This window comes from Monomorium pharaonis, chromosome 2 (assembly GCF_013373865.1).
Source record: "Monomorium pharaonis isolate MP-MQ-018 chromosome 2, ASM1337386v2, whole genome shotgun sequence".
NCBI classification, from domain to species: Eukaryota; Metazoa; Arthropoda; class Insecta; order Hymenoptera; family Formicidae; genus Monomorium; species Monomorium pharaonis.
The window spans coordinates 4835502-4860487 of record NC_050468.1 but is presented as its reverse complement, the minus strand read 5'-3'; the positions used below and the strand labels follow the sequence as shown (position 1 = coordinate 4860487).

Below are 24986 nucleotides of genomic sequence, written 5' to 3'. Positions count from 1 at the left end.
TATATTTTATATATATAATATATATATTTATTTATATATGTATATTCTACGCGCACCGAGAGACATTATTGTTACCACGATGTGTTTTTAACGCTGAATATATATCGGATGGACAGTAGCTAAGAGTATAATACAAAGAAGAGTGCCGTGTGGTATACGATAGGACGCGTAATTCGGATTGGTGTGGTGCGGGTCACGGATCTCGAATAAACAATCTCGCATGCCGATTCTGTCTCTCTAATTACCGTTGTCTCAATCAAATAAAGAATTCTCACTCTCAATCAATCATTATAAAGCATATAAATTAAAAACAAGGAATGAGCTTCCGAAAAATCGACAATCACAGTTCGGCGCCATTACACCTGTTCGTACTATGTATTTGAAGAGAAACAGGACAGTTTAGCGTTGAGTCGTATGCACGAAATATATTCGAAAGTTCAGGGAATTTCTTAGCTGACAGCATAAAAATATTCGATTGTGAATTTTCAGGAATCTCTTCGTTAACTTTCCAAAACAATTTGATCGCATTCCAATTTTGCTTATCTTATCGCATTCTCAGTAAAAGCTTGACTAAAACGCGTTGAAACTTTAAATCCAAAATTGAATTAAAGAAAAGAAAATGAAAGAAATTATATCTTGATTTTCTCCAAGTAAAATAAATTACAAGAGTCTTAACTTCGCCGCAGAGATACGCTTAATACCGGGAGCGGTGAGATGAAAAATATTCCGCCAGTGGCAACGTTGTACAGTCCGGCAGAAATAGAAAATTTAATACATTCACATAAATATAAAAAACAGAAACTTAAGTGTAAAACGCCTTCTTAAAACGTTGACGGAGACGCGACTTTCGTCCAATCTTGTCACTGGCGGATTAATACTCTTAGACGACAGTTTTGTACATACAGTCTGCATATACAACAGAGGCCATCGACTGAAGTCGGCCATCAAGGAAAACAAATGTTCTCGATAAAACGTATAATCATCGCTGGACATAAAATCGATCGCTATTCCGCGAGTGATCTAATAATTCTTTTTAACAAGCATACTGCTTACACAGCCTACTTAGCTAAGTCTTCTCTCTAGAGCTCTCTCGCACGGATATACCTTCGTACACGACACTACCGTGTAGATGTAACTGGTAAGCATTTATGGCAGCGTTATGAGGTCTACTCACGGTAGCGATCGTTGTAAAGACCAGAAAACTTAATCCAAAACGCGAGAGAAACAACAATAGTTCGTAAAAATCAAATCATGTCGAACCTTGTCAAGCGTTTCTTTCTCAATTGCCATAAAAATATTCTTTTTTTACGCCTTAAGATTTAAAAAATCGTTTGATCGGTTGACATAAGATGACTATATTAATATACAATGTAAATGAAGAATATATACATACATACATATATATATATATATATATATATATATATATAAAAACATAACTCAACTAAAAATAAAATCGATACCTATCGTATAATCTGACTTACTCCCCATCTAGACGGGCGATAGAGAAATGGAATGGAGAAAAAGAAAAGGAGGTAGTAAAACAAAGATTTCTGTAACGTCCACTTTTTTCATTTCTTACTAAACATAATCATCTAAATAAAGAATTGAATTAAAAAAAGAAGAGAAAAGACCAAATTGTAGATTAGTGCAATCATATTCGATAACGTAATTAAGTCTCTTTGCCACTTTACTTTTCGATTCTACTGTTAATTGACGTATCCTCGTTTACAAATTCGCCCCTCTTCTTTCTCACTCTTGCTCTATCACCCTTTTGTATTTTCTTTTAAATCACCATATGCAGAATGGTCCTTGTTCCGTTGGAAGAGCGAAACTTTTCTCCGACCATCCCTTAGATGATATTTTCTATATAACTCTCTATACGTATGTATATGTGTATGTGTATGCGTGTGGAATTTTTTTTCTCTCTCTCTATATATATTTTTTATAAAATACATTAGTTTACAAACAACGTTGGATTAAGTGTCGACGCCCTGCGCGGGAGCCATCGCAGCTCAGACTCGATCAAGTGAAAATCAAGTGCGGTGAATTCGAGAAATACTCGTGTTTGTAACGCAAGTTAAGTCTGGAAGAACGGCAGTACTCAAATTCCGCGTTGTGTATGTGTGTGTGTGTGTGTGTGTGTGTGTTTGTTGTGTGTGCACATGTGTAATGTTCCGATCGTCACTGTTCGAACGCACCGCGCATTTAAAGTTCAATAAACTTTTCTTGTATCTCCTCATGTAATAAATTCCGTCTGAATCGATTGTCGAGTCGTTCCATATTAGCCAATGTCTCGAAGAATTGAAATATCTTATAAAACACGCTTTTTTTCCAATATTTTTCTCGCTCAAAACATATTTTCGAAAATTTTCGAAAACAATTCGGCAATGCTGTACTGACAGTTTAATGACATGTTAACATGGAACGATTCCGTTATTATTCTAAGTTAATGACGTTAATGCGATATTTTAAGGCGCGACGGAAAGATTGAAGCATCTTTCATGGATGTACGTATACTGGAGATGATAGAGAGTTCTAAAATAGCATTGTTTCTCGACGATTTTCAAGTGAATTTTTTACACACAACTAGAAATTAATTATATATATTTTTAAACGCTATTTTTTTTATATACGTCGCGTACGGTTTCTGAAACATTGTAAAACGGCTTACCTGCAATTTTTACGCAACAAGCGAAAACTACACGAAACGATAAAAGCCTTCGATAAATTTGTAATGGCAATTATTGCCTATAGCCTATGTCTATCATCTTCTTCAACGATGACGAACGATATGACCAAGGAAGAAAAAGGAATTCTTTTTTTCTCTTCGTAACAAGATCGTTAAACGGAGCTGTGCGACCGGTTGGCAAAGACGTCGATCAGAACAATAAGACTATCTTATCGCGCTACATACATATTTACAATTCCTCTAGCAACGCGCGCTAGAGCTCTTTTCTTTCATTTTCGAAACATGCACTAGCGTAGGAAGTCACGAGAAGAAATCTGTTCATAAAGAACACATTTTTTTCCTTTTGGTTGACCGTTTGGACGAAACCATTTTCTCATTAATTATTAAATATTTTCTCTGTAAAGACATCAGTTTTAAAAACCAGAATCGGACGTTTTTCTTTATATTGATCACGGTTATGTGCTCGAGATATCTCGCTAGTGCGTGCTGCGAACGTATCTATATTGAGGCAAGACCAAGTCATCGAATACTTTTCATCTATCCGTTTTGCCGAGTCTATACAATTTTGTTGTATCACCAGATCGATGCTCACGCCGAACATGAAGAAGGTTTAAAAGATATTTATTAGGCTATTATGCAATGGAGGTTTCGATTCAGCCTTTTCGCAAACGCATTGCCGTCTATTTTCCGCCTTTCTCTACTCGTTAACTGATTGCCACAAGATCACTAAAGCGTTAGCTCTTTTCCTTAACGTAAGGCTTGCAGCTATTAAACCGAATACTCCTTTTTACATTCTCTTTGTAATTAATCTATTAGTAATGAAGAGCATTTTAACATCTAAGGTAATAAAAAAGGAATCGACCGACAGTTCTTTCGTTTCATCTAGCAGATTTAAAAAATAACATTAATGATAATGTTCAAAGACTTTTTTGAAAAATTCAATCAGTTATGGAGAAATTTAACAGGCAATTGGGTGTCGGCACTGTAACAAGATTATTGCGTATTTTTTATGTAACCTAATACTTTTTTCAATCTTGTACGAATCATTACAACTTCAAAACAAATTTAGCGAAAAAAGCTAAATAAAGTAACATATATATCAATGCAGCAGTGAATATGAAAACTTAATTATTTTGGTTTCGACTCCGCACTATACGATTAGATAAAAATGGATATGAACTTTATAAAATGTGATCTGAACAAAGTCGGAGCGAGTAAACTACACAAAATATGGAATTGGATAAAAAAGAGGAACTCAGCACCCTTAAAGTTATTTACCAATTTATTGTGAGAATAGAAAATATCATATAATAAAAACACTACGGACTATAACACAGATAAATAAAGGAGTAACTGAAATACAGTCATAAATGTCGTACATCCACCAATGGATATGACACATTAAACTCACATAAAAAAACAATCTTATACAACTTGCATCAGATAACTTAAATCAATTTTTCGATTTTATATTGTGACAACAATTGAAAAAGTCAATATTTATTGATAAATATATAACTGTAATTTAAATGTTTAATTGTGTTTTTTATTGGTTACGATTTTAATTATTTATTTTCCGTTTTATACATTAATTTTAATTTAAATTGTTACAGCAACATCCAACTATTGATTTATATCTTATAAATCAAGAGACACAGGCCAAGTGAATCATACATTATGTTATAAGAATAATGTGAAGCTCTATGAATGCACACAAGAGACAATTCTATCCAATCTTGAAACTGTGAAATACTATTATATTGCGAATATAATGGCTTAGATCTTATCTTACTTTAATGGCTTTTAATAGGACATGTGAAAAAAGACTATGTATCAATATAACACTACTAAAAAGCAAGATACTGAGAATAGTGAAAAATTGAGCCAAAATGTCTGATAAAAATTGTGTGTAAGATTGAGTAAAACATTATATTACATAAAGAAAATCTTGCCCACTTATGATAGCGCCGACTCCCAATCACCTATTAAATAAATTGTCTATAATTGATTGAAAAATAACATACTTTTAGCTCTTCATTATTCATGTTTCATAATTTTACAAAAATTATAAAGTTACAAATATTTACAACACAATTAGAAGATTTTTAAAAAGTGAAAAAAGAATGTACAAAAGAAGAACGTACAAATTCCATAATGATAAATCGATTTCTGCAATTGAAATTAACTGTCGGGCGCTGAATCGATACGAAGAAACGTTTAAATGTAGGACAACTCAATCGAGAAGTTCAAAAAAGGATGACAATTACACGAGTAGGAACTGCAAGAATACTGGCACAACGTTTCGCGTGTATCTGCCGTCTATATATATTTTTATCTTACGGCGAGGTAGGCAGGTGAAAATGGGGTGGTTCAATAGACTACTTCGTAAAACTTCGATAGACTTCGTTGTAGTACGGCCTTTATAGATCAGCGAGAGTGGGGAAGAGCGAAGAAGGAACGGGATTATGGGACAACGAACACATTTTCCTCGTACCTTCACGTTCACGTTCGGAATCGTCATTCGATTGACGACATGCTCGGCTCGTATTGGTTAGTAAATTGATAATCGAGAAATAACGTATGGTTTTACAATGTCAGGATATTCTGGGACCACAATCTCTTGCGGACCTTTGTCCTCTCGCGTCCCTACGTATCCCTAAAACAAAAGAACATGTTGTTCCTTTTGCGCAAATGCACCGCGGGAGGTGCGTATGCTCGAGAGAATATTACCTTAAAATAACCTTCTCCATTAGCATAGACAAACGACCTTCAGAGTGATTGGGCGGAAGTAGGGATTTAATTAATTCGCGGATTAGGGATTCTGTCATTCCCGGCGATGTGCGTTCCGCCGACTCAAAGGCGCTTCTCAGTTCTTCTACAGCACCACCATTTTTGCCACCGCTACCGCCTTCGCCGTTATTGTCTCTTGCCGAATATTGGTGTTTTCGTTGGAGCTGCAATATTATTGGAACCACAGGTCATTCCCATAAATCTCACTAATTTTTATTTTTTATACTTTTTATATATTTTTATCATTCCGAATGAATTTATCGTACCTCGGAAAGAAGAGGAAAAACGACACCGGATAGAGCAACGCTCCGCGGATGCTTGAGCTCCTGCGAACTTCTGGGCCTCTGCTTATCCTCACTAGATCTATGATCGGCCATCGAAGTAATGGGCACGTCCGGTTTACTATTTCTCCTCTTCTCCCGTGAATTGAATTCTCCTCTGGCTCTATCCCGATCTCTGCCTTCCCTATCCCGCTCTCGTTCCCTGATAATATCTCTGTCCCTCTCGCGACTGTCGCGCATTTCCTTCGAGGAGAACTCTCTGAGCGTAGATTCTCGGCTGGAGTCACGATAGTCTCGCTCATCTCGTTTCTCTCGCGTGTCTACCGGTGGTGGAGGCGCGGCTTCATGTGGTCGGGACTACAAAAGAAAAAAAAAAATAAGAAAAAGATAAATATAAACGCGAAACACAATCAATTGTTGATAACATACAGGCGCGTGTTTTGCTTGGCCATCGCGTAACGAATCCCTGGACTCGCTTCTATAATGATTAAGCGTCGAATCCTTTGGTGGTGATCGCGAGGCACCATTCGCGTGCGGTTTACAGCTCGGCTGGTTGTGATTGGAGGATCTGTGGTTCGTATGTGTTAGGGTCAGAGATGCGGGCTGCTCGTCCAGTGGCAGCATAGGTACCACGGATCCTTTGACCCCATGCGGGCCTTTCACCGTCATTATCCATGGCTCGTCCATGTCGCTGTCTTGCTTAGATTCCTCCCTGAACATCGTGCAATGCAGTGTGTTACAATTTAGTACCGCGCTCGGATGGCCTATTATACCGCACGATTGATAAACGGCCTCGAACTGGTTCTCTTTCTTCTTGTACGTTCAAGATATAAAATTTATTACGGAATTTACAACAGAAAAAAGAAAGATCTTGAGCGTACGTAACGTACAAAAATAACAAGCTGTAGCTTTTACTTTCGTAAGAAGCGTGACAGAAACGCCAATGAATATACTCACGAGTCCGAATTCTCGCTCTCGGTTTCTGACTCTTCGCTGCGTTGCGATTTCCACTTTTTGTACCTGTCGATCAGGTCAATCAGGTACGAGTTCTTCTTCGCCTTCCTAATAAACTGGAACTTCAGCAATTCTTTTGCCGTTGGCCTCTGCACACACATACACACACAAATTATATTACAATAAATAAAAATCGACTGTTTCTTACGAGTTAAAATGTTTAAGTTGTGAAAATAACTTTTCATTGTTATTGCTCTCACATTAGTTTTTATTAATTTAATAATAATCACAGACAATAAAAAATCGAACGATTTAACAATGTGAGAAATATTTTCCAAGTTACAAAATGCAATTGACTAATAACTCAAAATACAGGCTTTGAATATAACGATATACTCACATTTTCGGGATCCTTGTTGAGGCAGGCTTCGACGAACTCCTTGAACTGCTTCGTGTAATTCCCGGTCAATTGCGGCGGATTGTTCTTGGGTATTAGGAAGAGAACCCTCATGGGATGCAACTCACTATTGGGTGGCTCTCCTTTTGCAAGCTCAATCGCCGTGATGCCCAAGGACCAAATGTCAGCCTGCGAGACAAGCATTTGCAGAATTATTACTTGCCAGATGAAGTGCTAATAACACGCTAATGAAAACGTGACCGCGCTACTTTGAAGATAATTTCCAAAGAAGCGAAGAAAAAGGAAAAGAAAGAGATATACTTAATATTTAAAAAGTAATACAATAAAAAATTAATTAAAAAGTTTTCTACTAATAAATTAAATAAGTTTATAGTTTTCAATCTGTTTTATACAGCAGCAAATTAATATTAAGTATCGTCCTATTACAAGTACTTATGTTTCTACAAGAATTAAATAAAAAGAGGAATCAAAAAATAAATAGATAATAATTATAAAATTTCGCAATAATTAAACAAATCCAAAAATTTTTTATTTTTTTAAGTGAAATCTCAAAACGCTAATCTAACACAAAATCTAAAGCTTATACCACCTATTATATTGTCCAGAGAAAAATTATTATATTTTTACAATAAATGATTTAAAGATTGAAAACTTTTTGTTACTTAAAAATTTAATTTTTTAAACTTGTTTATAGGAATGTAATAATAATAATAATAATAATAATAATAATAATAATAATAATAATAATAATGATGCAATATCAAAATAATTTCAGAAAAAATAAAGCTATTTTCTTATGTAAGATGTATATATACTTCATAAATTTAATTAGAGCAATATACGATTGGATATTGTAGTATAAGGAGAAATTTAATTAATGCAATTACCTTAGAATCATAAGCGGACTGTTTGATGACTTCGGGTGCCATCCAGAATGGCGTGCCGACGAAGGTATTCCGTTTACTGGTGGTGTTCGTCAACTGACCGGCTACACCGAAATCGGCCAACTTGACATCGCCCATTTCGCTCAGCAAAACATTCGCCGCTACAAGATCGACAAAAATTAATTTATGCAAATTAATTTCCCGTTTTTAGAATTAATACAAAAATAAATATATGCAGTATATACTGTTAATTATATCTCTTAATTTAATTAACTCTTCTTTACTCACGTGGCGTCTAAAACATTTCAATCTAATAAATTTTCTATATTTACCGATTAAACTGTTTTATTTATTATTATATTTAACGGCAGTTGTTTCATATTAAAAAAATATTTGCTTTTTAATTTAATTTATCTAATAAATATAGAGAATTATCAATCTTTATTTAATTGTAAATCATTAAAAAAAAATAAAAATCGAAATATAATATCCAATATATTTATATAAAAAGATTATATAAACGATGGGCCGATTTTGGTTGCCGAAAGTAAAAACAATATTTTTTTGTGGTTAAAGCTGCTGGATCTGATTCTGACCTTTAAACAATTTTAATTTGTTAATCGAAAAAATATCAGAACAGTTAGGGCTATTAAATTATATAAGAAGCTATTATAAAAACAAATGTTAATATGTAAAACTATAGTAAAAGACTCTTTTATATTTATAAAAATTTTATTTTTAGTACTTATTATTGACATAAAACAGATATTTATAAATACAGCGTAATGTTAAAAATCCTATTTATATTGTCCTAAGAAATTAAGTCCTTCGTAACACCGATACAACAAGATTTATTTTCATCTGCGCAAATGTGATTATCGCTGGAACTGGAATAAATCATTTATCACAATGTGAAAATGGCAATCAACTAAAAATGAAAAACTAAGTTTTGCAAATTTTTTTGACTTTTGCAAACTGTAAGAAAAACTATTCAAAATATTTCAAAAATCTTAATTTGACCGTAAATATCACGAATATTTTGCTTCAAAACAGAAATCGATCAGTACTTTTTAAAAAAAGGTTTACAAGTGCAGCTTACAAAGCTTACAAAGCTTACAAAATGAAAATATGCGGTTTTTTTTAAAAGAAAAAAAAACGCATTTGAAGTTTAATCGCCTCGTTCGACTCACATGTCGCGTTTCTTCGAAATGAATAATAACTCGGTTGAATTTCATTAAATTGTTTTACAAATTTATTCTTAACAAGTATGAAGACTGAAAAATGATTTAAAAAATTGATTCTGTTATCCATCAAATTACTTCTTTTTATTGTACTTCAATAAAGTTATTGTTTTTCGCATTGTAGTTAATGCAGTTAATTCATGCGGATTTTAGATGAAACATTGATTAGCATGATATTTGGTGTCTCACTAAATCGATTGAATAAACAGCACGATCCTTGTACAGAGAGATCCTTTGATATCTCTGTACAGGGAGGCCGTTAAAGTATCAATAAATATCTTTCGCGCCTTATCGAGCGGACGTACCTTTAATATCGCGGTGGAGCTTACGCTCGCTGTGCAGATAATCCAGCCCTTTGAGCACCTCGCGTAATATCACGGCGATGTGCATCTCCTCGAAGCTACCGGCCTTCATCAAGTCCAGGGCCGAGCCGCCACCCAGATACTCCATGATGATCCACAGCTTCGTACCCTGTCGAGCGGAATGAGAACAGAAGGTGAGATCGAGAACCGTCGACGTAAGACGCGTACACAGGCGCAACTCTTCGATAAAGATCTCGAGCGGCCGCTAATTAACGAAAATAGATCGTTTTGGCGAACGATCGCTATTTTCGATCGGGGGGCCGAACCTTGAGACGTAACGTAAAAGGGAAACATGCCGGAAGTATTTAGCTGGTTTCCGTCGCGTCGTCGATATTTTTAAGAAAACTTCTACCCGGAGTAACATCTCGAATTGCCCTAACGTGAGGAAAGTCATTCCCTGGGAATAAGATAGATATTTACTTGTCCCGTATTTTTCTCCATTCGCGAAGGGCGATGTATCGCGTGTCCGCGTGTTATTACATCGTCCGGATCGTGAGAGTTCGACCGTGAAGTGGTATATGGAACATGGGGCAACATCCTCGCCGCGGGGGTGAGACGACCTTTTCCTCGACGACGTACGGAGCGATATGATTAATCTCGCGGTGTTGTTCGCGGTAATGAAGATTTATCGCGCCCCCCCGAACAGCCGTAAATTAGCCGTCTAACGCGGGCCCGTTAAGGAAAAACGCGCCCGCGCGTCCGTCGTTTCCTGCGCCGGCCTATTAATTTTCCGCAGGCGCAACGCGTGCACGTCGCGCTCCAAGGCAACGCGCGTCATCGTTGACCGGATCTTCTTCTCCCCTCTCCTCCCCAGCGGTAATTATATCCGACATCGATGACCAATCACTGTGCGACTTATCGGATAAATTATACGGCGCGCGTTAATAGTGGCGGTCGGGCGGACGTGGTGTGCTATGGTGTGTGGTACCAGAGAGTAAGGACGATAAAACCGATGAGTTATCGCGCGTTAATAAACAGCGCGGCCCGAGTCTAGTGACGGAAGATTTACGCCCTTCGTCCGATCGATTATAAAGAAATAATTAATTGATCTTTCCCTTTTTTTCCCTCGCCCCTCCACCGGATCACTTGATCTACCCCTTGGCCTTGCAATTACGCGTCACCGTGTATATATTGTACGTCACTCTTCTCGTCGCTAGGTGCTGCCAAGCGAAAGCACGGGTGTCGTGAAAAACGAAACATTAGCCCTTCGTGCGTAAAACTTAAGCCGAATGTACTTCCTCGTTAATCTGATAGAAATCTCGGGGTAGATATGAGGCATTAACGCTTCGAGATCAACCCAAATAGAAACGAATCTAGTTGATCCGATTCAAGATCTAAATAGTACTGATTAAAGATAAGTTTTCTAACTCATCGCTATTATAATTAGGTACTAACTGCATATTCACGTTTTCTTTTTTTTTCTTTTTTTTTTGTTAATGTAACTGTTGTCTAATCATTATACAGAAAAAAACAATAGCAGATAACGCAACCTTTTCAAAAATATAATTTAACTACTAATGAGCAGTTTTAAAGTTATCAGCAGATCGAGGTTACATTATCGCATAAAAACATGTCTAGTGATAGAAAATCTATAGTATACATAACGTCAACTATAGATTTTCTATACAAACTGTGTTATAACTGTGTGTATATTGGAACGTGACTCCTGGACACCGAATAAACAACAAGACACAACGTAAATATAAATAGATCAGATACTGAGAAAATACAGGAGATAGTCAAAATATGAACACCTGGAAAATACTCTACACTGAGAAAAAAATGTGTGATATTTGTGACTACAATTGCATAGTAAAATAATTATAGTCAGGAATATCATTTTTTTTGTAATTATTACTATAATATTTGTAATAATAACCATACGCTTATAGTGGATACTTATAATGATTATTTTATGTTATATTATTTTATTAACTTACTATATTAAAATCTGCATTTGGTTATGACAACCATATTATAAATTGTACAGACCAATATTATACTTATAAAAATTTTAATATAATTTAAACAAACTATAAGAATATGGTTGGGTTAAAAAATGACCATAAATTATAGTAATATTATAGTTACTGCAACTACATTTTTTTATCTCGGTGTACTTATTTTTATTAAATAAAAAGATTATCATCACATTTATCTTTACTACAAATTTTATTATCTTTGTTAAAATAAAAGTGTTTCTTAAATACTCATATTATTTTATTCATTCCCTGTGTAGGTACTAATTATTTTTCTTGCCATCTATTAGCTAATCTTTTAATAGCTATTAAAAGTAGTGAGTGTTACATTGCTAGATAGTAACTATATAACGTACAACTTTTCCATTTCATAACTAGACGGACATAAGGTTCAATTTCTACTCGGGAAAATTCAGTTTATATCCTCATTCTAATACGAAAGAGGACTGAATAAGGGACAGAGGACATTGCCTCGTGTAAAAGCACTGTTAGACTCTTCAGAACCATCTCCTTTTACGTGGTCTTCTCGTAAGAGAGACTCTTCATAAGTCTTGGGTTTCGTGCGGTTGACGCGCGTCGTCGCTTTATGGCGAATAATTTTCGTAGTTTAAGCGGATCGATCGCGCCGGACTCCGGGGGTATTCGCCAGGATGGCGAGCGTTGGCCGCCCATAAAATTACACCATTTATCACCGTCGTACGATCAGCAGGTTTGCTCAAAGCATACCTCGCTTTTTCTCGTTCAGATCCTCAGACGTAGGTGGCTGCCGAGAGAGACGGTTCGTTCAACTCGATTTCGAACAGCCACTTTTGCCGTGGATTTCTATGTGAATGGAGGGGTTACTATGTCAGCCCTCCGTTTTCTTTGTCTTTCTCCGTCAGGAGAAGGCGATGAGATGAATGACGGATGATTTACCGATCTGCTCCGTTATCAGAGATATCGATTTCGAGCTAATCGTGAATCAAACCCGAAGGGATAAGGAATAATAAGAAAGTAAATTGCAGGTTAATCTGCGATCGACAGATCGGAGAATTAACGAGCCTCGCTAGAACAGATCGTTGGGCAGATCACGATCGAGAGTCGTTAAATTGATTGGAAACGCACTCATCTGTGTGTGATTTCTCCTATTCTCTTTCTCATAACTTTTCCTCCTCTGATTTGAAAACAAAATTAAAATATGTAATCATACAAAACGTATCTTGTACATGTATTTTATATATTCAAGTTTTTCTTATCGAGGAAGGGATAAAAAATTTAGATACTTTACGTAACGGGTTACGAGCCCTCGTATTGCAAGTGAACTATTATTAGTCGGCCAATTTCCTAATGGTCCGGATCTCTCGTTCGACACGAGCCGAGAATAGACTCGCCCCTCGCGTAGTCGATGATTATTTTTCACTCCCCTTCCACCTCGCCTTCGCCTCCGTTCGCGGCGGCAATTACGGTTAATTGACGGAGTCCGGTAATCGTCTACTTTCACTCTCGGCGAGTGACGACACAGGCGCTTAATTTCAGTGCTTTGGGAAGAGAAAATTCGAATACAATAATCATCATAATCGAATGCATAATTTAAGTGTAATAATCGGAAATCGTGACCTTTTTCGAAACTAAACGACGTCAGTATTATTTTGTACTCATTTTACGAAAACTTTGGATATAATTCCTGGTAGGTGTATTCTGTGCGTTTAAAAACATACGCACTTTGACTATAATTAAACAAAAGAAAACTAAGCAGAAAATACTATTGAATCCCGTACAAATCAACAAGAGTTTTTAAACGTCTGTTGAGCCTGTGGAGAAAAAAAGCTAATCGTGCAGATGCAGTTAAGCCGATTTACTCGTGAGCAAGTTGCAATTTATCGACATTTAATTCGGCGTTTTAGTTAGATGTGCAACGCGGAAGGGCACGAATTCAAAGGGACGGAGCACGATAAAGCGAAGATTAATTCCGTCGCGTCGTCCGTCAATGCCAACGGCACTTCTGCGATTTCGCGAAACGATGGTACAAAAAGACCTAGCGCTCCAAAAAGAGCAACGAGAAATCGATCCGCCCATTAATCGTCCGGTACGATGAGCACTTTTGCATGTCGCGTTGCACTCTGCACAGTGCAGAATATATGTTATAGTTCCTGTAAAACGTGCATTCAAGTATTTTACTTAATTTAAATTTTGTTGTTTGTTTTATTTTTTTTTTTTCTCTCTCTCTCTCTCTCTTGTCACATGTTTACTCAAATTTGGTAAAAGAGTTCCATGAGAATTCTCTAACAATTTCTAGGAATTTTATTAAAAATTCCAGATAAGATTAGAAAACTTTTAAATAGTTTTAAAATATTTTTATTTTATTATACACGCTTTGTAATGATCACTAACTATACAATCACAAAAGAAAATTACTTGAGTTTTGAATCTTAATTAAAAAAAAAAATTTTTTTTAATACATATAATTATAAACTATATAGACATATAATGATCCGTCCGCAAATACACGGAAACCACAAAATTCTAAAAATCAAAATATACTAATTGTATTATAAAAATGTAATATCTTTTGTATATTAATTTTTTTTACAAAAACTCACGATATGCATATATATGTGTAGTTTAGATGAAAATCAATATGCATTGAATGATATATGTTATGAAGATGTGACTAAGATTAACAGTTATAATACATGTACGTGTATACCAGATTTATTGCTATTCGACACTTTCCATTATAAAAACAAATCATAGAAATAATTTTGTCAGAAAGAGGGGTACAATTTTGATTTAAAAATAAAACTTAAAAAATTTTTACGGGCGCGCGCCGATAGTCTCATAAAAATCCAAAATTGTCAAAAGCAAAAGAATAATCCCTTAAAAGTCTAGTTTTTCTCGGTCTCATGCATTTAAATTCTTCTTTGTATTTTAAATTTCACGTTTGTAATATCTCTAATCGCGAACGCGAGTTGTCTCTCGCAACGGCAGCAACGACGACAACGATACAATTTTTACGTTAAAAAATACAACATCACGTGCAATGCAGTGTAAGGTCACAAAGAGTTAAAGCGTCCTCCTCGTCCGACCTGCTATTATCGGAGAACGTGTTTTCTAGCGGCGATCGGGCAGCTGACCGTAAATATCGGCCGCAAAGCTGGAGTGGTAGAATCACGGTGATTTCTGCGGAAAATTGACACACGACCTACTTGACATTCTTCGTACGTTCACTCTGTAACGTCTGCGATCGCAAATCGAGATTCTAAAATCTTGATATACGTGCCGTATCTGCTATATGCCTCGTCCACGAGAAGGATGACGGATGCGCCATACGACCGTCTCGCTCTTTGATCAAAACGCGAAAAAACCAAGTGGCGAAGATACCGTAATTTCATTAAGAGAAGAGACGACCTCGTCGAGACGAGTGCCGGGAAATTATGCCCGTTCATTCGTGAAATTTCGGTCGCGCCGTTCCTATTCCGGCGCAAAACGTGGGTCTTTTGTTTGAAGCACAATGAGCCGCGCACATAATGGGGCGAGAGGGAAGGAACGTCGTGGATTTTTGCTCGTATATAGAGAGCAGATATAACATGCCACGGGTAAAATCACGTTTCAAAAAAATTGCTTCTCCTAATTATCGCGATATGCCGGCGGCATCCTGCGTTGTTATTAAAACGCGTTATATAATTATTTTACATAACGTATAAGCCTGCACAACTTCGCCTGCAACGATTTTAATAATGAAAATTGGCGTTAAGACATCAAGAGCTACACGCAAATTGTGACACACAACGGTAAAACAGAAAATAACACGAGCTACACGTGCAATACTCGTTTTATTAAAATCTGCCTGCTTCGAGCAATTATTTTTATAAGATCGATAATGGAGCGATATTTCTGGCTATCTTCTTTGACGAGAAAACTTCTTTGAGAGGAAACAAGAGAGGAATCACAGCGGGACGCCCTCGTAATAGACGATACATCCGGATTGAGAAATCCGAAGGAGTGCCGCTGAGTCTTGCGAGAGTCGTTTCATTCGTACAACTTACCCAACGTACCTATCATCTACGTGTTCTTATACTCTATTTCAGAAACGTAGGAAATAATTGCCGCAGTTTGCATAATAAACGCGAATCATCTGAATCGTTATTTTTCTGTGGTTTCTTATAAAGAAATGTTAATTAGAGTTAGAGCTGTAGTTTTCAGAAGATTGAATTTCGCATGTTCTAAATTTTTTAGCAAAAGTAAAATTGAGGAAATAATTATGTGTTTTACCTTTTTGAAAAAAAGTATGAAAAAATATCACTGTGATAATTCTAGTGATTATTGCTGTTAATAATCTTAATTGCTAAATTACTTATTTATTGAATTTTAAAATGTAAAAAAAACCATTATATAAAACCATTGATGTAGAAAATAATAAAAGTGACATTATTTTGAGAAAAAAAATTTGGAAAAATATGGCAAAGAAAAAATCGAAAAAATCGCTTTTTTCCCAAATTTTCGGAAAATTTTTCCGTACTAAAAACACTAGTCTCACTCAAACTTGTCATAAGATATGAATTTATTAAATCCTTTTACGGAATAAAGATTATAGTGAGATGTGATATATGTAAATGTTCGCAAATTTCCTTAGATAAACACAAATTTGTAATACAAGGCATTATGGAAACAGTAAGAAATCTCTCGTCCGACGCGCGAGCTATCGGATCGAGGAGTGCCGTCACTCGATAACCGTTGTTGGCCGACTTGGTCCTGTCTTAATAACAGTTTCCGAAGGCAGAAAAGTCACGGCGATTGAGGCGGCAGCGAGGTGGCCGTGGTACATCCGTTATTACACGATGACATCAGGCGCGTAGACGGGCGCGTAGGCACCCGCGCGCTCCTTCTTTCATCTCCGCTCAATCATCGTCGATGTGTCATCGCGAGATCGTGCTATTGTTCTACGGGTAGCGGAAGAGCGGAAAAATTCGGATGGTGAGAGTTGGGACGCGGAAGTAGTGTGAAACCTTACCCGACTTTTGACATTTGCCGTAACAATAGAGAAAGGTGGTGCGCCTTTAATCAATTTTTCATTGCACAAGTTTTAATTTGGTATCTAAGAATATAATAAAAACCATTTTAAAATATTCTTTCAAGTATTGGTATCGATGTACGTTCTTTGTAGATTTAAATTATTTTTTAATATACTTTTTTAACGTTAGAAAAAATTGAATTCTGATTACAACATCTACGGCTAATATATAAAAAAATTTTAAATAATTTTATACTTTTTAAATTTATATTTTTCACATTTTTGTAGATTATATAAAATTTTATCTAAAATACAATATACAAAAATTAACTAAAAACAAACTATATTGCTAATTTTTTATTTTTTTAATTTATAAATTATAAATTAAAAATTGTACATTAATAGTGTTAAATTGTAAACAATTTCTTCTAAATAATCATTTAATAATAAAGACAATTCAATGTAAGATACAATGTAACATCTTATGAAAAGTCTCAAAACTATTTACTTGGTTTAGATTTAAATATTTTAAATAATATATATATATATATAAATAATTTTATATATTAAAGTATAATTTTCTTTCTTATTAAAATTGTTAATTATATAGCACTTTATAAAAAATAAAAAATAAAAGAATAAAGCGCCTTTATGAAACACAACAAAAAAATAATTTAATAAAATTTATAAAATTAAAAAATAAAAAAATAAAAAAAGAATAAGAATTTCGGCGCGATTTATTGCTTCTTCTTGATATGCTCATGGTTAAACGATCAAAGAAATATCACCTTTCCTTATGTTCCTTCTTCGTTGCAGACCTTCGCTTAAATAGATTTTACCTTGCGCAAATCAAATCATTTATCTCGTCCTCGTGATAAATAAGATCCCTTATTGGTCGACAGTCTCATAACTACATTAATTATATACATTTGTACACCTCCTTAAGTCGACGGCTCGTCGCACCATTTATAACGGTTCGCAGCGTCATTTTGCAATATCAATCACGAGCTTGATAATTACGATCGTTTAATAACGTTTGCACAATTATTTATGCGAGCGCGTGAGCGGAAACGCCCGCGCCCGCTTTTCAAGTCGCGACGCAAAGCGGCGAGAATACGTATTTTGACCTGTATTCAGTGTATTCACGTTCGTGGGAGCGACTAACTAACGATCGTTAATGACCGTTTCGCGCGGTCATTAAATTTCTCCCGGCCAAGCGCGATATCGAGCATCGTTTCATTTCATAAGTAATCACGTCGAGCTTCTACGGTTTTCGGTTTTACGAACACGAAGAGGAGGTCAGTATAAAAGGACGTGTAAAAGTAATCCATTTTCTTGTTCCGCGGAGTCTCGCCGCCGAGAATCCGACGTACAATCCTTCCCCCTTTGCTGCAATTAATGGTCCCTCAACAATCCTCGATAATGATCGCGTGGATTCACTTTGTCCAACTCCGTTAATGGGGCCGCGAAGTTTATGATTTATTCGTTGCCACTGCGACATCTTAAGCCGAGTAATTGCTTGTTGCTATTACGGAATAATGCAGGGAAATTGTGGTATAATTGATAATTATTATGACATATTATACACTTAGAGAAAAAATCGTATCAGAAATTTATGACTAAATAACATCTCAATTATATGTCATAGGTTGTAAAGAAACAACAGTAATAAGTTAGATAAACTTAAAAAAATATTGTAATAGTATTAACCATTTGTAGTATATCGCTGGGTGAATTATAAAAGAATAATAATATAAATATAGGTGATGAAAAGATTAAATTAATTGAGATTCGAATTTGGGGTCCTTCGCTCTCACTCCTAACATTTAGGATGCTACATCATGATTGCTCGCAATTATTGCGTAATTATTCGTATGATTTAATTAGTATTCGTATACTTTAATTAGATCAATTTATTACTCGATCGTATATGAATTGAAAGAATATAATTGTCATAACTCATTATATATAAAGTCTATATAACTGTGTAATTATAATTAAGATGCTATTTCACTGTAAATTAATAATTGCACAAGTATTATTGATACAAATTTTATAGTTATTATAATCGAAACTTTAGTTGTAACAACTATTAAATAGTTTATGAAACTATGTACATTAATTCTACGAATAAAACTACTTGTATAATTGTCACTTTTATAGCTGTTACCATGAATTTTTCTCTGGGTGTAAGCATTGTGAATACCTAAAAGAAAAGTTTTCGTAAATGTATAACAATTTACTTTATTAGCGCTACATGGCGCTCTAATAAATAAACATAATGGTTTTTTTTTCTAAAATAAAAAATCCGTGAATTTTGTAGGAAACTGCATGGAAAAATTTATAAAGATTTCCAACGGAAATGAAGTAGGACGCTTAGAAAAATGCTTTGCATATTATTAAACTGTCTCGCCAGAGATACGAATGAGCTGTGTGACAAGGAGAAAAATTTGACTCCGTTTATCAGTCACCGAAGATTCTGGTATTCGCTTCAGAATGCGGACGATGTTTGTCTCTCCTCTTGTCTCTCCTTCTCCTCCTGTTCGTAGTATCGTAAATAGCTCCGGTAATGCAACAAAACGATACGAGCGAGAAAACGCGACCCCTCTTAACGCCGAAAGCGTGTCGACCATCACGTAAAACCTCCTCGTCGTGGTTCACTGGGTCCGCCAGCGGAACACGAGACTTATGCAAACGAATGACCGCCCGCGACCTTTTCGCGAAGCGTTCGGATCTTGATCCCGTTGATCGACATGATTTTCCTAGTGCGCACGATAAAACGGTATAAAATCGTTCGAAGCCCGCAGATGTTTTCTCTTACAGAAAACTTCAAAAAAAATTTCAATATAATTTCTAACAATTTCATCAATTTTTATTGTATCAGTGAACGAGATATTTTCGAATATTTTCTCATATAGTATACATATGCTTTTTCAACAATTTTTTAAAATAGAAATCTTTAATAATTCTATCAATTCTAATTATTATTTCATAAAAAAAATAAATAATTAATAATAAAAGCACATCAGGTGCTTTGAAATAAAAATCATTCGTATTATTACAATGTCATAGAATGAATCGCGCGGATTTGTGGTATTGTGCTCGTTGAATCTTTCGCAGGAAGCGGAAGCAACGGACGACACGACACAGCCGAGCCGGAAGCAATAGTTAACCGACCGTCAAGCCCTTCCTATTCTTTGCCGTATGAAAAATGACGAGGCGTAACAGCAAAGTGCCTTCGATAACGGGCTTTTATTTTTGTACCTGTGCGATTATACGGCGGCGATTCATCGGGATAGAACAGTGATAAAAAAAGGAGTGTCTCGGAGTAGTATTTTATACTGCAGCAGGTTCAGTTTGACGACCGTAATAACAACTGAGTTTTTTTTTCATCTTGCCATTCTGTTCGAGTCTACTTCATTCAAAATGTTCATTTTCTTGCTAATATTTAAGATATTTTACTCGTAACTTCTTTCTCTGACATTTTCGATGATCTCATCTTATATTAATGTAAGTTCTCTTTTCTATAAAAGCTTTTCGTTCATTAAATTTATTAAATTTTATCCATTATTATTTTAAAGATTGGTAATGGCAAAAACTATTTTTTTTTTTTAATTTATATGTATAAAAAATCACGCGATTTTGCTTCACTTTTTTAAGCTTGGAGAACTTTCTTCTTAAATACTGGAAAAGACTACATTTTTCTACTTGCCTTGAGATAAGATCCATAGTACTTGGTGACGTATGGGCTGTCACACTGCGACAGAACCATAATCTCCTGTTGTATGTCCTCGATCTCATCCTCTGCTTCTTCAAGATCGATAATCTTGATGGCAACAACCTGCTGGGTTCTATTATCGATACCCTTGAAAACCTCGCCGAAGCTACCCTTCCCGATTCGTTCCTGTTTTGTAAATATTAGCTCAGGATCCACCTTCTGCAACAAAGAAATTAATAGTCTTTGATTATTATCTTTGATCATTCGATATTTCGCTAATAAGAGGAGATATATAAAGACAATGGGAAGGAATAAAATTTCAGTAACAAACAAAAAATACAGAGAGATAGGACTAGAAGGAAAAAGACTTAAATATTGGAAGAAAGAATGTTTAGATATTTGAAAAAAATGACAAGAAGAGTTAGAGCGCGCTAGTAAAATTAAGATGTAATAATATGGAGGATAAAGATAAATATTGATATGCTAATAAGAGCGTCTAGAATTGTATATTTTGTGGGGAAAGATTAAATTGTATGTAGAGCATTATGCTGCTCTACAGAGAGAAGACTGCAATAGGGCAAGAAATCGGTTTGAAGAAAAAAGTAAAAATAAAAATAAAAATAAGGAAGAGATATATACAGTAGAGTAAACTGAGGAGTTAGATATAATAAAGAATAATGTACTGCGGAAGTACTAAGGAAAGAGAGAAAAAAATGTTAAAAGAGGAAGGAGATGAGAGATAAGCACGAGAGCATAAAATAAATAATCTGTGGCAATATTGTAAAAAAGTGTGATAAAAAAATGTAGTTTGAAGATGTACATATTAAGATTTATCTGTGTTGGTTAATAAATAAAGTAGGAGATATAGCAAGAATTAATATTATTTAATCAATTAGGTTAAGGTATAAATAAATATTTAAGATAAGACTTTTGTGTAAACCAAGTTCTTTCTTCGCTTTGTAAGCTGAAGAAAGAGTAATAAATTCTATTGTATTCTATATTCATTTGACATTTCGCATCGCTTTCGCGCTACTGTGTCTCGCGTCATTTCCGTAAAAAGCTCCGCGGATTTTCCTGTGACGCAACAATGTAACGGGATATTGAGAAATTTCGAGATTCCTCAGACACGCAAGACTTTCTTCTTCGTCAGTACGTGGCCTTCAGGGATTAATATTATAGATGTAGTTGTTCCACAAGTAGCAATGCAGTTCTCCTTGGCTCTTTTCTGACGAGATGACACATCATGTCGTAACGACATGGGTCTTGCGTACCATCGGCAAAACGTATGAATCGTCGACTTTATCTTATAAAAAAAATTTTAATAAGTCACGCTTCATTAAATAATTTCTCGCGACGCTGTAGCGATATATCATGAAATACACAATGAATGTACGCATTGTGGTGCGCCAGTCACACTTACAACAAATTATGGGATATCTCACACAGCACTCGAGCAGCAGCTTGACAAATGAAACGTCCTCTCCTCTAATCCACTATTTAGACTTGCGTTGTGCATATATGTTTCTTCTTCGCGCTCGGAAGCTATTTGCGCTAAGAAGCAACGTTACTCTGCGAGACATTAATAAATTACCATCGTCGCCACTGTTTCGCGCTCTTTGCGTCTCCGCAGCGAAAAGGCTCTCCTCGGCGACACTTTTCCGCCCGCTGCCGATCCGGAAGCGTATTCGACGCGCCGAATAGCAAGCCGCTTTCAAGTGGAACAACGGAGTTTACGAGTGACAAAAAAAAAATATCCAGAATTCACTTCGTCATTGATTCTTTCTTATGGACTCTCTTTCGCAATATGTTAAAGTAACAAGCAAATGTCTTAAATTTTAATATGAAAATATTAACAAGAACCGATGTTAAAATAAATGTTTTTTATTGTGCATATAAATATAAATATAAATAAATAAATAAAATATATATTCTCACTAGTTCCTAACGTTTTTTTGTAATTGTTTGTTCGTAAGAGTACGGGACGGCAGAAAAGTAAATGGCGTAAATGCAACGTTTAATGTTTCACTGTAATTAAACATTGTATTTTTATGCGACTAATTCGCCGTACATTTTTTAAATTCTTTCTGAAGCGCCATCCTATTTCCCGCAGTTGATTTCCCGTAGTTAATGAAACAAGACCGGTAAGTTATTTAATTGTACTTGCGGGAAGACATACAACGTGTATTCTCGCTGATAAATCGTGCGGATGAAGAAGTTTTTTATCTCTTCCCCCTTTGGATTTTCCGGAGAATTACACTCGTTGATAAGCGTCAAAAAAACATCGGAAACGCTAATTTGTCGGCACCCGGGCTAATAATGAATATGCACGTGAGCTTTGTGCGCGAAGCGCCACTGACTCTTCATTCTCCCGCGCTCGCAATCCACAGATCACACAAAAAAAGTCGGTAAACTGAAAGCTCATATCACGGCGGCGAGATTAAAGCGGAGGCGAGGCTTCGAAATGTGAACGGGCTCTAAAGTAACGGAATAAAATTTCGCGGCCGTCGGTAAAATCAGGAAAATTTGCTTTGCAAATTCCCTCATATATCCGACGGTGGTGTTTCGTGACTACCAGGGGCGTTTTATCGCGTTGATGGATTTAAAGGTCATTGATTTTCGTCGTCTCGATCATTCCAATTTCGCGCAACTTAGGTCATTGGACTTTTTCTCGTCGATCGAAAATCGAAACCTGCACGAGCCGTGCGAAAAATAAAAAAAAGAATTACGTTATTACTGCCCACTTAGTTCTACATTATTCCAAGAATGTCGCGAGTCACTATATAATAACCGGATATTATCAAAAGATTAGTATATGCAAATTTTCAGCGATTTACTACACGACAGAATGTGACCTTTTGCGCTTGTTCTAATAAATTAATCACACTTGTCACAAGCATATTTATAAACATTCACAATTTATGCAACGCAAAATATTTTAAGTCATTATGCAGAACAAAAATAAACTTTGGACTAAATAATTCTGACGTGCATCGAAACAAAATAATAGATGAGAGAAGGATTAATGAGAGAAGAAAATATCGCTCCTGAATTGCAATCGTTATGTATGCCGCACACAACCTGAGATTCATGCTCGCTCGAGCGACAGCGAGAGCGAACGAGAGCGCGGGTAAGGCAAGAGAAGATGACGATGACTCTTGACTTCGCGTGCAATACTCGCATCGTCAAGATGCACTGAGCGTCTCTCGTCTTCCGTCGGCTGCTTTTCGGTACGCCGCTCGAAACTCACGACACAGATTCTAATTAGTGATTGTCGCAAAGAAATCCGACACGTAGATGGCCAAAGACGGTCACGTTCAAGGGGCCCGACGAAGATATTTGCGTCGCGTAAATAGGGTACGGATGTATTCTTCAGAAATATAATATTATTTACTAAAAATTGAAATTTATTTTTTCCACGTTCTCGCATTATCAAAAAACTCTAGTTGCAAAAAAATATTATTAGTATTCATCACTGGTAATATTAATAAATTTTACAAGTTTTACGCAATATTAAAAATATATTACAGCTATTTTCAAATTGATAATTAAATTATAGACTGTTCTATACTGTATTTGAAAGTAGTGCAAAAGATTTAGCAACAACCTGAATCAAAAATTATTTCAAGCAAAAATATGCGTTAGACGAAATGCTAGCTAAGTTTATTGATTTTATAAGTAATAAGTTGTTTATACAACATAATTAATTTTTATTTCGCAATAAAACTTTATATAAATTTTAAATACTTAAAAGATAAAAAATATTCTTTTGTTTTTTTAATTTTAGTATTATAACAAAAATAATAATAAAATTAATAAAAATGTATTATACTCTTTATTCGGAAAATATTATAAACTCAACTTTCATATAATTTATTTCAAATATAAATATCAACTTATTTGTAAAAAAGGGCATAATACATTCTTAAAAAAGAAAATTTCCGGGATATTACTTTTGCAATCCAATGTAATGATATTTGAGGTATTCGACGGAGCTTCTCGTTTTATTGGATTAGTTTAGATAGCGATTCGCGTTTTAATGAACACACTTATTCTAAACTGCTTTAGCTATACCGTATAACGCATACAAGTTTGCTGTCGGGCTATCTTCGACCCAGATACGCGACCAGCGGATATGACAAAATTGACGTAGAATTGCGAAGGGTGCTCAATTAGCGGCCACACATGGCTTTATTCCAGCCGTCTGTCAGCCACTGCGATTCAACAAAACTCATCAAAATTGCGTAACACATTAAATAATGTATCACGACGCGACGGTAATATGTCAGCGAATTAACCGCGTTGTGCGTGTATGAATTACAGTAGTTGGATTATAATGCTACAGCAACTCTTCCCGTCCGAGCACACTCGGCATTAATTTCTACTTATTAATATCTAGGGATTCGCGGAATTAATTTTGGAGGCCAAAATAACGCAAATATTTGACATTAAGTTATTATCGCATCTACTAGGATGACGCGCCAGAGATGCCAATTTTAAACTAACGTTATAATAGTGTATGAATATGATTTGTAGTATCTCATGTGAAATCGCTGGATGACAGATTAATGAAGAATGACGTTTATTCGTACAAATGTGACTGCTCTGTCAGATTTGAGCACATCCGTCTCCGGGAAAAAGATTTCCGTGTTGAATTTTCAACGTTAAATCTTCATCGTC

General features: G+C 35.5%; 1 protein-coding gene across 4 annotated transcripts in view; it reads right to left on the bottom strand.

Annotated features, from left to right (window-relative positions):
• Positions 1–1929: 1929 nt before the first annotated feature.
• Positions 1930–24986, bottom strand: part of LOC105840137 (serine/threonine-protein kinase 26) — a 140195-nt gene continuing 117138 nt past the window's right edge. For 3 of the 4 annotated variants that reach the window (XM_012686934.3, XM_012686933.3, XM_028194554.2), the window contains 9 exons: positions 20304–20528; positions 9566–9731; positions 8023–8180; positions 7118–7303; positions 6721–6866; positions 6193–6475; positions 5749–6120; positions 5423–5646; positions 1930–5348 (listed from right to left, as the gene is read on the bottom strand). In XM_012686934.3, the coding sequence (XP_012542388.2) occupies positions 5339–5348; positions 5423–5646; positions 5749–6120; positions 6193–6475; positions 6721–6866; positions 7118–7303; positions 8023–8180; positions 9566–9731; positions 20304–20528 (1770 nt within the window). In that variant the 3' untranslated portion in view covers positions 1930–5338. The remainder of the gene's footprint in view (positions 5349–5422; positions 5647–5748; positions 6121–6192; positions 6476–6720; positions 6867–7117; positions 7304–8022; positions 8181–9565; positions 9732–20303; positions 20529–24986) is intronic. The other variant, XM_028194556.2, reaches the window with a different exon arrangement.